Here is a 13,672-nt window from a genome sequence, read left to right as displayed (position 1 = left end):
CATGAGACTATAATGAACACACGGTCCACGAACTTCCTATCCGTACAACAAATACCCCAACCGTAGTCTAGATATTTGGATTCTGCTCTGGGAAACCCAAGAAAGTTTGTTTGTAACAAAAACTTTTCTGGCAATCGGTCTAAATGCAGTACAAAGGCAATGAAGCGACCGACTGTGGCAATGTTTCCGGTAAATTTTTGATTCAGCCTTTTTAGAATTTTTTCCAAAAAAGCTGAAGAAAAGGAAGAAAATAAAAGATAAATTTGATAAAAAAGGGCTTGTATAAAATAACAGATTATAGAAAATGTTTCCTATTTATATGCGCTAATTACTAACTTTTATTAAATATTTTTTTTTGTTTTTTTTTTTTTTTAATTTTTTTTTTTTCCAAATTTACATTTCTTTTTTTTTTTTTTCAAACTTGGTTAGATTTTTATTAATATAAATAGGGCTTTTTTTTTCCCTTTGTATTAAAGCATTTTATAAAAAAGATAAAAAAAACACTCAGTAAATAATATTTAAAATGTTGCCGATTAACACGCTTTAAGTCTCAACTATAAATTCAAATTCTACTGCGTTAAGCATAATAAAAGAAGATAATCTTATTTTTATTAAAGAGAAAAAAAAAAAAAAGGTTTTATTTGGAAAGATGTAATATATAAATATATATATATTAAAAAGAAAAATGGACAAAAAAATTAAATGAAAACTTCACAAAAACTTGCTAATGAGGTGTCGTAATATGTATTATTTAAACCAAACAAGCAATCCATATCTTTCTTTCTTTAACGGTACTTGTAAAAACCAATGTCCTTGGCTCTTTCTCTGAAACATTGACGACAGATGTTTAAACCGTACTTTCTAATCAAACCATTGTGAGAAGCACAGACACGACATTGACGAGAACCTTTACCATAGTTTCTTGGGTGGGAGAACCAAACGTTTTCGTGAGCCATTTTGAATATTTTTTTTCTACTAGTAATCAACAATTTATTTACGAAACCATCTTGGATGGAAAAAATTAAAAATAAAAGTTAGTAAAATAAGATTTAATTACATGAAAGCAATATCAGCAGACACTAATTTGGGAAACACTTATATATCGCAAACAATGAACAATTAAATATGCACAGAAAATAATTCAAACAGAATGTTCGATAATTCCGCATATTCGGTCTGGATTTTTAAAAGAGATCTCTCCTTAAAATGCACCAGTGATTTTATGATTAATGAAAATGTAAGCCACCAACCTCATAGACTAAAAAGAAAAAGGGAAAAAAAAAACAAAAAAAAACTGGTCCACTCAATTTAGGTTTGTTCCAATACAAAAATACTCTTATTACGAAATACTACTTTGTAAAATGGCATTTTCAATCGTGCTTTGTAAATTCCAAATTTAACGGTCAAAACATTGTCTGGTTGTATTCTCCCAATTTCATAGGTAAATAAATAAAATTCGTCAAAACAAATAACATTTATAAGGAAGCAGAATTTCCAGTGTGGAAAAATTTTTGTGTATTGAATACCCGGATTACTGACTACAGTTGGAATATTATTTTCATTTTAAAAACACTAGCACGCAAATTATATTTGACGTTGAATAAAGAATTGTAAATTATCTAATTTTGATCCACAGTCTCTGTTTTCTTTTTTTTTTTTTTTTTTTGTATTTGTTTAGAAAAAATGAGGAGGTTCGTATTGTATAACTTTAAAGTGTTGCCCAAACATAGCCCAAAGTTCACCACTCACGTTGCTGGTATAAAAATATTTTCTAATATATTGAATTGTCTCACTTGTACATACATTTATCTATATTCTCTTTGGATCTTTTTCTAATAATGAAAGGTAGAATGTTAATAAAATATGTTAATTATATAAGATAACATAATACTATTAGATAAAATACACTGACAAGAAAAAAGTCCCATCATAAACAGAAAATGTCAAGTATAAAAAAAAAAAAAAAAAAGAAAAAAAACAGAGAAACAAAAAAAAATGTACCAATGTGAATAATAGAACAAAAAGTTGTAATTGGAAAAAAAAAAATAAAAATGACAAAAATTTTTTTAGATATGAAGAGAGTAAAATTATAAAGTGATAAAAGGCGTGGAAAAAAAGTTATTTAGGTTTAAAATTGTAAAAGCTTCATTAAATAAATTTCGGTCTACAAGAGAGATAAAAACAAAAGATTGGCAAATAATAATAACTACAAAGTGATCAAGTGTTTTTTCCTTTTTCCTTTTTCCTTTTTTTTTTTTTTTTTGAAAGTGCAAAAATATTTTAAAAAATTTATTATTTTAAAAAACTGTTAACTTAATGTACAGATGTTGTGTCTTGGTCACAAATCCTTTTTTTTTTTTTTTCTTTGGATTAACGTTTCTTTTTATTCATTTATTTATTTTTTCCTCCCGTGAAACATTTCATCCAGCCAAAAACAAACAAAAACAAAAAAAAAAAATTAAAATTAAAACCAAAATATAATATCTTGGTACTATTATAACCTAATTCAAAAGAATTATACCCTATCGTCCATTTCAACTAAAACTTTTATTATAACTTTACTCTTAAACTATAACCGCACAATCATCAACAAATACTAACCATATTAAAATATATAACTATCAATTTGTTATACTTTATTAGTATTTCTTTTCTTTTCTTTTCCTTTCTTTTTTTTCATTCCAAATACAATGGCTAACCATTCACATAGATCTTCTTTTAAAAAGAATCACAAAGCTTTTAAATCAAAACATGCCTCAAAAAGTTCCTTGAAAAAGCTAACCAAAGGTAGAGTTGAATCAGATGAATCGAGAAAGACAGGTAAACCAAACCATAAGGTGATTCCTAAGCTTCAAAGGAAACATTTGGCAAAACAAAATAGAGATAAAAAAATCAAAGAATCTTTACAAAACCGTAAATTGTTTGAAGGCACTAATGGTGCGGAGAAGATTATCACTATTATTCCATTAACCACTGATGTTTATGCAGATGATATTGTCAAGAAATTGCTAATATCAGAATTAACTGAAAATCAGCTAATGGATTTGAATATTAAAATGCCATCTGTTACAAATGTTACCATAGCAAAATACAAATCCAATTTAAAATTTATTATTCCAGACATGAGTAATATTATAAACGTTTTAGACTCTGCTAAAGTTGCCGATTTTGTTATATTTGGACTAAGTGGTACTTCTGAAGTTGAACAACAATATGGTGAACAAATCATTAGAAGTTTGGAATTGCAAGGTATTTCATCATATCTTGGAGTTGTTACCAACCTATCTGATGTTCATCCAAAGGAGAAATTTCAGCTAGATGTTAAACAATCTTTGGAGAGTTTTTTTAAGCATTTTTTTCCCAATGAAGATCGTGTGTACAACTTGGAAAAAAAATCAGATTCATTAAATGTATTGAGAATCTTGAGCCAAAAACTTCCTAGATCAGTTAATTGGAGGGATAATAGAGGTTATTTGGTAGCAGACATTATAGATTTTATTGAGAATTCTGAAAACGAAGGACATTTAGTCATTGATGGTACCGTCCGTGGTATTGGGTTTGACACTAACAGATTAGTTCATTTGCCAGGATTTGGTGATTTCCAAATCAGTAAAATAGATAAAAAGGCTAAATTAAAGGGATTAAACGAAGATTCATTTTTACCAAACGAAGATCAAAATTCCCTGGAACAGTACGCCCCGGAAGATTTAGATATGGAAGATGATGCTGGTTACTACGAAAGAGATGAATTTGAATATGATAACTTAACGTCAGCCAGATATGATGACCATGGTTATTTATCAGGAAGAAAGGAAGAAATTAAGAAAGTCAAGATGCCACTGGGTACTTCGCAATACCAGGCAAGATGGTACCTGAATGATGAACAAGATGATGCTGTTGATGATGATGATGATGATGATGATGATGAATTAGATATGGAAGTAGAGATGACTCCAGAAGAAGGTTCTGTAACTGATCCAGATATTGGTGCTGTAAATGACTATTCAGATACTGAAGTTGATGCTGAAGCTGAAGATTTTATGGATTTAAGTCCTGAGGAAGAAGAAAGACAGTTAATGGAATATCGTGCCTTAGAAAAGGAAGACCAAGAATTTCCAGATGAAATTGAATTGAATCCTTCAGAATCTGCTGTTGAGCGTTTAAAAAGGTATAGAGGTTTGAAAAACTTACACAATTGTGACTGGGATGTTGATGAAATAGATCCTGAAACACCCGCTGAATGGAAAAGAATCTTAAGAATTAGTAATTACAAAAATACTAAAAAAAAGTTGACCAAAGATGCTAAAAAATCTGCCCAAGTAACGGCTGGTGATAAAATAAAACTATATATTAAATTTCCTAAGAGTCTACTAGCCAATGTTATGGATCCTTCCCAAATATGTTTTGCAGTATATGGTTTGTTGGAACATGAACAACAATATACAGTCTCTAATTTTTCTATTGAAAGATGGGAAGAATACGAGGATCCAGTTCCCTCGAACGAACCTATAATAGTTCAATATGGATTTAGAAGACAAGTAATACAACCGATGTTCTCTGCCGCTTCTAATAGTCCTAATAATGTTCATAAGTTTGAACACTTTCTACACAAAAATGCTCTATCAATTGTAACTTGTATTGCTCCAACTGATATGACACAATCTCCAGCAATTTTTTTCAAAACTTCTGCTTCAAATACACTAGGTATCGAATTTATTGGACATGGTTCTTTCTTAAACTCTGATCATACCAGAATTATGGCTAAAAGAGTTATATTAACAGGAGATCCATTTAAGTTCCATAAAAAAGTGGTTACTGTTCGTTTTATGTTTTTTAAACCAGAAGATGTTGAATGGTTTAAATCAATTCCTTTATTTACAAAGAGTGGGCGGACTGGGTTTATTAAAGAAAGTTTGGGTACACACGGTTATTTCAAAGCTACTTTTGACGCTAAACTTTCTGCACAGGATGTTGTAGCTATGTCTTTATATAAACGTATGTGGCCTAAACCATCTACTGCATGGGATCGTTAAAACAATATATATTGGCTTAATTAGTATGATCACCTGTTCCTTGTTGTAACAACTTTAATAATTTTTCAGAAATATTGCCTATTGAAATTTTGTATTAGTGTATAAAACTGCTTCGATCTACTGTGTATTTTTATTTTTGTTTTTATTTCTTTTCTCTACCAAAGGCTTTTTGTAATGATTCTAATTAAATAGTTAATATTTATTCTAGTAGAGTTTAGTACAGTATTTTCTTAGTTCACAACAATTGGATGTTTTTATCCCCTTCTTTAAGCACTTTATTAATTTTTATTGCATTTTACTCTTTTTTTTTTTTTTTTTTTTTTTTTTTTTTTTTTGTTTAAAGATAAAAATATACAGAGTAACTCATCATATATTAAAACCGTCTCATCTATAATAAGAACATTTTGATTAACAAGTTTATAACTATAGTAAAGAAGCACAAAAAAAAAAAGAAAGAATATAAAATTAATTTGATCTAAAATGAATTCTATTACCACTGTTCCAACTACTACATTATTTACATGTAACTCCTGTATGATTCAATTTGTTTCAAGTGATCTACAAAGATTCCATATGAAAACTGAATGGCATAGGTATAATTTAAAAAGAAGAGTAGCAGGGTTACCATCTGTTTCAGCTAATGAATTTTCTGAAAAATTAAAAGTTTCCGAAAAACAGCATTCTTTGAACCAAGTAGATGAATTTGGGTTTGCTGTTTTAAAACCTATTAAAGACAAACGGAAAAAAAAACCAGCAAAAAATACTGAAGTGCTGAATACTGTCGAATTTTTGGATGATTTAAGTCCACAAAAATTAAGCGAGTTTTCAGATAGTGAACTATCTAGTGGGTTTGATGAAGAAACGGCTTCTGAGCTTGGTTATACTTCTGAATCAGCATTTGAACTGACAGATGAAGATCCAAGTGACTTTTCTAGCAGTAGTGATGATGAATATAGTACCTCCTCCAATGATGACTACGAATCTGCTTATTCTTTAACAGACTGCATTTTTTGTGGCGTGCATAATAAAGAAATTGAATTAAATGTAAGGCATATGTTTCAAAATCATGGTTTATATATCCCTGAAAGATCCTTTTTAGTGGATTTAAAAGGTTTATTGGAATTTTTGATAGATATTGTTGTTGCTGAAAAACATTGTTTATGTTGTAACTTTCAAGGCTCGACGCTTGAAAGTATAAGGGCACACATGGATTCCAAAAGGCATTGTAAAATGCCCTATGAGACATTAAGAGAAAAAGCTTTGTTCGAAGACTATTATGATTATTCGCCGTTAAATTCCGATAACAATCATAACTCTAACTTTCTTAAGCAATCCAAAAATAACGTCCAATTTAAAATTGAAGAAAGGGGGGAGGAAAATGAAATACAAAAAATATCTGAAGTAGCTTTCAAATCCAATACAGAGGGCAGTTCTAACGAAGAAGACAAACAAAATAACTATAAAATGAAGTTATTAGAAAAGAAGAAAGCTAGAAGAGAAAAAGCCCTGGCCGCAGTTTCTACTTTTGATAGAAGGTTAGCAGGCGGATTGACTAAGAAAGAATACGAAAAGGTACAATCAAAAATGCAACAGCTTGAAAAAAAAGCTAGTAATAAAGCCATACAGTTACAAATTAAAAGATGTAATAATTTTGCCAATTTTCGAGATGAAACTATGTAATTTTTTTTTTTTTTTCCTCTTTTCCTTCCTTCCTTCCTTCCTTCCTTCCTCCTTTTCTGCTGTTAACGGAGCAAATATAATTATATATAATGTATACGATAATAATTGACAACGTATGCGTTTGTAGTTATTCGTTTATTTACTTACTTACAAATCTTGCTTGGAGCTTGGTGGCGGTCTGTATATTACAGATACAGAATCATCTTCAACGGCAGTTGTAGGTGCTAAATTGGTTAAATGCTGGTTTAAGATATCTGCTGGATTTGTTGTTTCAAAGGTGCTCTTACTTAACTTAGGAGTAGCAATTTCATCAGTTGTCTGTGTGTCAGGCTCGCAAACAGTATGTATTGAATCCATTCTGTTATATTCATTATTGGTTTTAGAATCGCTACCATTGTTACAAGTTCCATTTTCCAGTGTTTGTGAGTCTTCTGCACAGACAGTTTTGAAGTAATCTAATAAATCAAAAAGTTGGAAAGAATTTTGTATCAATGATTTGCTAGAGCATGCAGATAATGACTGCGTTGAACTGGCGCTGGATTCGTGTCGTGGGAAATGGGACTGGGATAGATTGCGTTTGTTTAACGATAAAGATGATGATTCTGTAATCGAAATTAGTTTAGTTATACTGTTTAGTCTTGTGTTTAGAGTATGAAAAGCTTTTGATTGTGGTAATATCATTAATATGGCATATAAAGACTTGTACAAGTACGGATACTGTTCATATTCCAATAAATGCAACCTCAAACTCGCAAAAACAGGTGACTCTAAAAATTGAACCAATATATCCAACTGTAATAAATTATTTACAGAAATTAAATCGTTTTCCACAAATTGTTGAAGAACGTTGTAGGCCAATTCATAATTTCCGGAAATTAGGCATAGGTTCAATAAAGATGAGGGATTATGGCACCAACATTTGAAAATTATACTAAAGAAAGACCAATCTTCATTCCTTTTCAATTTTTTTCTTAAAGGTCCTAGCTCAGGAGCAACAATTAAATCTGTGCTCATGATTTGAATCATCATACGTACAAAGGGTAAATCATCTTTGCTACGTTTGTCCAATAATTGTGAGGTAATCTTATACACAGGTTCGGCAGAAAGCTTTGCACACAATTGCCTTAATATAAAATTTGTCCTAGTTTTTAACATACCAAACTCGTTTTTTAAGAGATCTAGAACTTTAACCAGAAAATTTTGGAAATATTGTTCATTGTTACCATTGCTACACATAATGCTTAATAATTCCAAGGATTTTGAAACAACCCTATTGTCTTCATCGGATAGCGATTTTAAAAGTGTATAAAAAATGCTATCGTTGTGATCCAGTAGTTGGTCATCTGACATTTTTCTGTAAATGAATATTAACCAGTCCAAGCAGGCAACTTTTGTAGTGGCATTCCCCTCTCTGAAATTTAAAGACAAGTTATTGACCATTGATGAATAATTTTTGGAGCTTTTGTAGTCAAATTTACTAGTTAGATCCATTAACTTATAGTTTACTCTAGCAGCACTTTCGCTGATATTTTTGTTTGAATCGCTCAGATGCTTTAACAATAAGGCCAACAATCTTGATAAGCACTGTAAAAAATCCCTTGGTGATAATTCCAAAATTATCTCTAGCCACTTTAAAACTACTATTTGAACATCAGGTTCAGATGAATTTAGACTATTGATTAGCACAGTTATAATTTTTGGAAAATCTAAATGAATGTCTTGGCCGGGAACATATTCTTCGCCATTTCTTATATTTCCTATAGATAGTGTGGCAGAATTCAGATCACTTGTCTGTACTTGTTGTTGCTCTATGCCGTCGTCGTGTTTTTCATTATTCTGTGATAAGGCAGCAGAAGTTGTTGTGGTATTAACACTTTCACTCTTATTTATTCCTGAAGAACTTATAGTATTGCTATTATTACCGTTACTGCTATTATTAGTAGTATTGGTAGCAGTAGTGGCGCCAATGGTATTAGCACCAGTAACGGCAGTGCCATTATTAGTAGTGCCAATAGTAGCATTAGATTTAGTGCCATCTAAATCACCCATAGACAGTTGCTCAAAAGCATTCATTAAAGTTTTCTTTCTCTCACTTATCAAGGGTCCTTCAATGATCTTCTTGTTGGCAATGTCATCGCTAGGTAATCTATTTGTTGGCTGTTTTTGAGGCTGCTGTTTCAAATTGGCCTTCAGTAAAGCTTTAATTTCGCAGACTCTTTTAATTTCTTGCAATATTTGGTTTAATAAATTTGCAGTAACTACCCTAATATCTCTATGAGAATCTCCCAAAAATGTAAATAAGCCTCCCAAATAGGAGGGTAAATATGATATCAATTCTAAATCGGGTGAATCTGAAATAACTTGTAACCAGGAAACTAAAAACATTCTAGTATTTGGATTGTTGGCATATATTCTCTCTTCTAGTAGTGGAATAAAATGAGGCAAAGAAAATGCCAAATTATTTTTAGGGTCTTGTTCATAACGCTCTTGTAAGACGTCGCCAGTGAGTGAATTTATCTTTGTTGCTGGTGGTAGATCTTTAGGATCATTGTTTACTACACTAACATAGCTAGATGCAAATTCACTGACAATATCTTTGATTAGCTTATCCAATAAACTTGCTGCACCTTTTACTGAAGAAACCTGGTCTGAAGTTATCTTGCACAAAATATCAAATATTTCATTAAAATAAACTAAGATTTCACCTTTGGCAATTTTGGAAATGTTGTACAGACTCTCACATGCGTAAAATCTTACTTGATCATTTTGGTCAGCAAAACAAATAAGAACAGATGGTATAATGTGGGATAAATAACTTGGTAAGTTAATAGGGCCAAGTGCTATCGAGACTGCCGCTAACCCCATTAATCTAGCAATTCTTGCAACAGATTTTTCTACAGATAAAGGATAGTCTGGATCTGATAATTCATTGATTACAATTTCTATTTTTTCAGTATTATGTTCGTCAATGGATTTCTTGATAGCCTTCTCTAATTCTAAAGCGGCATTTTTACGTTTTTCGTATAGCTTATCACAAAGCCCTTTTAATATAGCTTTATCCATATATGTATATATGCGTGAATTTTTTTTTTCTCCCTTTGTGTCGTCGTTAAAGATAGGTAGTTTAATTTAATTGGATGTTGTTTATAATTGTTGTTATTTTAAAATATAAAATCTTTTGATACGTAGTTTTAAATCAAAAAAATATATACATATATAAAAAAAAAAAAAAAAATAATAATAAAAATGATTCACAAAATGTTTTGTCCGAAATCCGTCATTTTGGATTCCAAAAATAATAATTTTTTTTTTTTTTTTTTATTTAAATGTAAAAAACTCATTTTAAATGCCAGTGATTGTATTGCTAAAAACATTCGTGTCAGTAAATGTTATTATTAAGAAAAAAAAAAAAGTGACAAAAAATGTTATCAATTAAAATAAATTAAAATAAATTAATGACCAGCATTAATACAAAAATAAATAGACACACATATAACGTATATATATATATATATATAAAAACACCTAAAACATAAATACTACGCATAACTAATTAATGAATGAAATAAAATAATACATAAAAATAAAAATAAAAATAAAAATAAAAAAAAAAAAATTAATAATAATAAAAAATAATAAAAATAACAAGTCTATACAGTTGAAATTAAAAATATATTATTCAAATAAAAATAAAATTAACGTCAAAAGCAAAATCAGAGTCAAATATATGAAGGTGTGCGCTAGACAAAATAAAACCCCATAAGTGAGCTCCAATAATTAAATTTTTCCCCCCTTTGAACTCCTCATTTTTTATCCGTAACAATTTATTCTCCAGTTTGAGAATTACTTGAAGAGGAGGTGTTGCTACTTATTTTAATAATTTTGGCAAAAAATCCTGTTTTTTTCGTGGTATCTTCAAACTCACCATTACCATTCATAACTTCAACACCAGAAGTTTTAGCAACATTATCATCAGCATCTTCAAATTCGTCATCATCATCGATACCTTCCTCAATATATAATTTTCTTCTTTGTGCAAAATCTTCCACTTCAACCCACCTTTCAAAAAATTTAGTTCTATCAAAAAATTTTACACCTTTAGGCATACCATTGAAGGGGAAATAATAGCACAAAATACAATAAATCAAAAAACTGGTTAGATATCCAACAAAATAATTCAAATAATAAACCCTCATGGCACCAATTGGAACTGTAGGACCAAGACTACCAATAAACCCAGGGAAATTTGGAACAATACCCAAAATGTAGGCAACGACGGCTCTCCAATTAGTACCATACTTATTTCCATACATATACAGCGAATCCTTTTTATTCGAATAGCAATGGACTAATTTGATATAACCTTTTCTGACAACATAGTAATCAGCAGCAATAACGCCTGCGATGGAACTTAAAAATACTGCATATGCGGCCAAAGCTGTTGTGAATTTGGAAGACGACGCCATTAAATTCCAAGGACAAATAGCTAATGATAAAGCAGCACATATATAGGATCCTCTTCTGATATTAATGAATTTAGGAAATAAGGCGGTCATATCCGTACCTGCACTAATAGAATTGGATGCAATGTTAGTACCCAATTGAGCAATGGCAAATGCAAAAGAAATCAAAAAAACACCACCGCGATCACCTTTGGATTGATGCTCTAAAAATCTCCCCAAAACATCTAAAGGAGACCAATAATTAACACCATATAATGTGTATGCAGAAGCAGTAACCAAAATACCGATAATAGAAATAATAGAGTACATCAAGGGTAAAATAAACATTTGTGAGTAAATTGAAGATTTGGGCGTTCTAGCATATCTTGAAAAATCAGGAGCATTTAAAATTAGGGTAGAGAAATTATCCATGGCACTCATTATACTTCTAACAAAATTCCAGCCTAAAATAGCACCGGTAGGATGAACTTCAGTTAAAGAACCCATAGCTACGTGACCATTTGCCTTTTTCAAACTCCAAATTAAGAAAGCAAAAGCAGCAAATGGTGTGATAACCGACTTGAATGTAAACAAATAACGCAATTGATGTGGTTGCCACCATAAAAAGATTAATTCACCACCCCAAAATAACATATAACACATGAATTCAAAAGTGGTAATGTTTTGACCATAAATGGTATTTTTGATTCTCGTTTGTAAGTCAGTACCAAAAATAGACATTAGCATTAATTGAACACATTGACTACCAATATAATTCATTGTACTGAACCAAACAACAGCCATGACTACACGATTCAAAACAATCCATAGAGAAAAGTAAACCCCAAATGATATTCTTGAAGAAATAGGGAAAGCAATATGATAGAAATTACCAATTCTTGAACCTAAGACAACAAAAACGGCAACACAGATATAACCAATCCAAATACAGATCCAAGTACACCACCAATTCAATCCCATTTGTATCCCTGTGGAAGAAATTTGCCATGTGTTAACGTTGAAGGAACCACTAATCCAAAAGAAAACATATTGTTTCCAACCCCATACACGTCTTCCTTTTTCAACTGGAGCTAAATCGTCGTTATACAAAAAACTTTCAACAACACTTTCAGCCTTACAATTATTAGCAGTGTCGTTATGATGTTGTTTGACTTCCAAAAAGTCAATTAGCTTTTCAAAAAAATTTTTAATTTTGTTTTCTTTATAGGTAGAGGGAGTAGAAACAGTATTTTTAATTTCAACCTCTTCGATTTTCTTATCCGCTAACTGCTGGTCGATATTATCGCCTACAAAAGGGTGATTAAAAGGATCAAAGGCAGACTCTATATCGGAATCACTGGGGTGATGAGATTTTAAAGATTTTAGCAACGTCATTGATAAAAAAAAAAATTTTTTTTTTAATTTTTTTTTTTAAATATTTCTTTTTTTTTTTTTTGTCCTGATGAGGTGACACAAATCTATCGATTCTATTTGGTTGTTGGTGTTAGTATTATTATAGACAAAATTTATTGTTTGAAATAAAATACATTGTATAACCTTTTATTCCGATTTTAAAAAAAAAAAAATTTCCAACTGTTTTTGTCTTCTTTATATATAACTTGGCTTGAATTTAGAATTAAAATGAAAAATTATTAGTTTCACATAGCACAAAATATCTCTTTGTACCTAGTTATGTTATGTTATCTTTTCTTTTTTTTTTTTTTTTTTTTTTTTGAATAAGAACTATTTTGTTGTCTGATAAAAAAAAAATTAAAATATTTAGGACATTTTTTACATTTTCTACGTAGGTTTCCAAAGGCTTTTTTTATTCACTCTGAAAAAAATATACGTATGTGTGGATATAAGCCATCTGCTTCAGAGTAATTTCAATTATCAGGACATTTTTTCTTTTTCTCTTTTTTTTTTTATAAAGGCTAGTATGAAAATATTGCTCGATAGCACAGTTGAGTTTAATAAAATTATCAATAGAAACAAAGCTTTATAAAAAATTTTGATTAGTATAAAATAAACTATAGATAGGACAACTATTTAAAATCTTCAGAGGGGGAAAAAAAAATCGAAGCTAATTCCATATATTTAAGACGGACATCTCTAACTTTTTGTTTTTATCAAATCTATCTTTCTATTTTTTTTTTATCTTTTTTTCTCTTTTCTTTTCTTTTTTTTTTTTTTTTTCCTAAGGACATATTTTTTATTCAAGATCCTAAGAAAAATAAAAGTGGGTCGATTATATTACTAGTGGCGATATGATACATTATAAACGACGTCAAGAAATTAAAGACTTTGTCTATAAAAATAGATTATTGTTATTATTAATACATTTTGACGTATACAAACAATTTTTTTTTTTTAATTATCTACCAAAGTCATAAAATGTCTTACTTGTCTTTAAACATTTAAAAAAATATATTTATTTGTCGCTATTAAAGCAAAGGCTAGCTACAAATAAAATTCTTTTAGCATAATCGAAATGTAAAATAGAATGGGAAAAAAAAC

At 30.0% G+C, this 13,672-nt stretch overlaps 5 protein-coding genes across 5 annotated transcripts; 2 read left to right on the top strand and 3 right to left on the bottom strand.

Moving 5' to 3' along the window:
* Window positions 1–785: 785 nt before the first annotated feature.
* On the bottom strand, window positions 786–956 carry SCDLUD_004249 (40S ribosomal protein uS14; the record flags this gene model as incomplete). The annotated part of the gene is made up of 1 exon (XM_046081386.1): window positions 786–956. The coding sequence occupies one exon, from the start codon at window positions 954–956 to the stop codon at window positions 786–788; it is 171 nt and encodes a 56-aa protein (XP_045933866.1).
* Window positions 957–2,690: 1,734 nt separating this feature from the next.
* TSR1 (small subunit rRNA maturation protein TSR1) lies at window positions 2,691–5,033 on the top strand (the record flags this gene model as incomplete). Its single annotated transcript, XM_046079007.1, has 1 exon — window positions 2,691–5,033. One exon carries the CDS (start codon window positions 2,691–2,693, stop codon window positions 5,031–5,033), a length of 2,343 nt encoding a protein of 780 aa, XP_045933865.1.
* A 480-nt stretch (window positions 5,034–5,513) lies between these two features.
* Window positions 5,514–6,713, top strand: REH1 (Reh1p; the record flags this gene model as incomplete). The annotated part of the gene is made up of 1 exon (XM_046079008.1): window positions 5,514–6,713. The coding sequence occupies one exon, from the start codon at window positions 5,514–5,516 to the stop codon at window positions 6,711–6,713; it is 1,200 nt and encodes a 399-aa protein (XP_045933864.1).
* Window positions 6,714–6,860: 147 nt separating this feature from the next.
* On the bottom strand, window positions 6,861–9,776 carry VAC14 (Vac14p; the record flags this gene model as incomplete). The annotated part of the gene is made up of 1 exon (XM_046079009.1): window positions 6,861–9,776. The coding sequence occupies one exon, from the start codon at window positions 9,774–9,776 to the stop codon at window positions 6,861–6,863; it is 2,916 nt and encodes a 971-aa protein (XP_045933863.1).
* Window positions 9,777–10,537: 761 nt separating this feature from the next.
* On the bottom strand, window positions 10,538–12,550 carry SCDLUD_004245 (uridine permease; the record flags this gene model as incomplete). The annotated part of the gene is made up of 1 exon (XM_046079010.1): window positions 10,538–12,550. One exon carries the CDS (start codon window positions 12,548–12,550, stop codon window positions 10,538–10,540), a length of 2,013 nt encoding a protein of 670 aa, XP_045933862.1.
* Between the last annotated feature and the right edge of the window lie 1,122 nt (window positions 12,551–13,672).

This window comes from Saccharomycodes ludwigii, chromosome V (assembly GCF_020623625.1).
Source record: "Saccharomycodes ludwigii strain NBRC 1722 chromosome V, whole genome shotgun sequence".
NCBI lineage: Eukaryota > Fungi > Ascomycota > Saccharomycetes > Saccharomycodales > Saccharomycodaceae > Saccharomycodes > Saccharomycodes ludwigii.
This window is presented reverse-complemented; position numbering and strand designations above follow the sequence as displayed.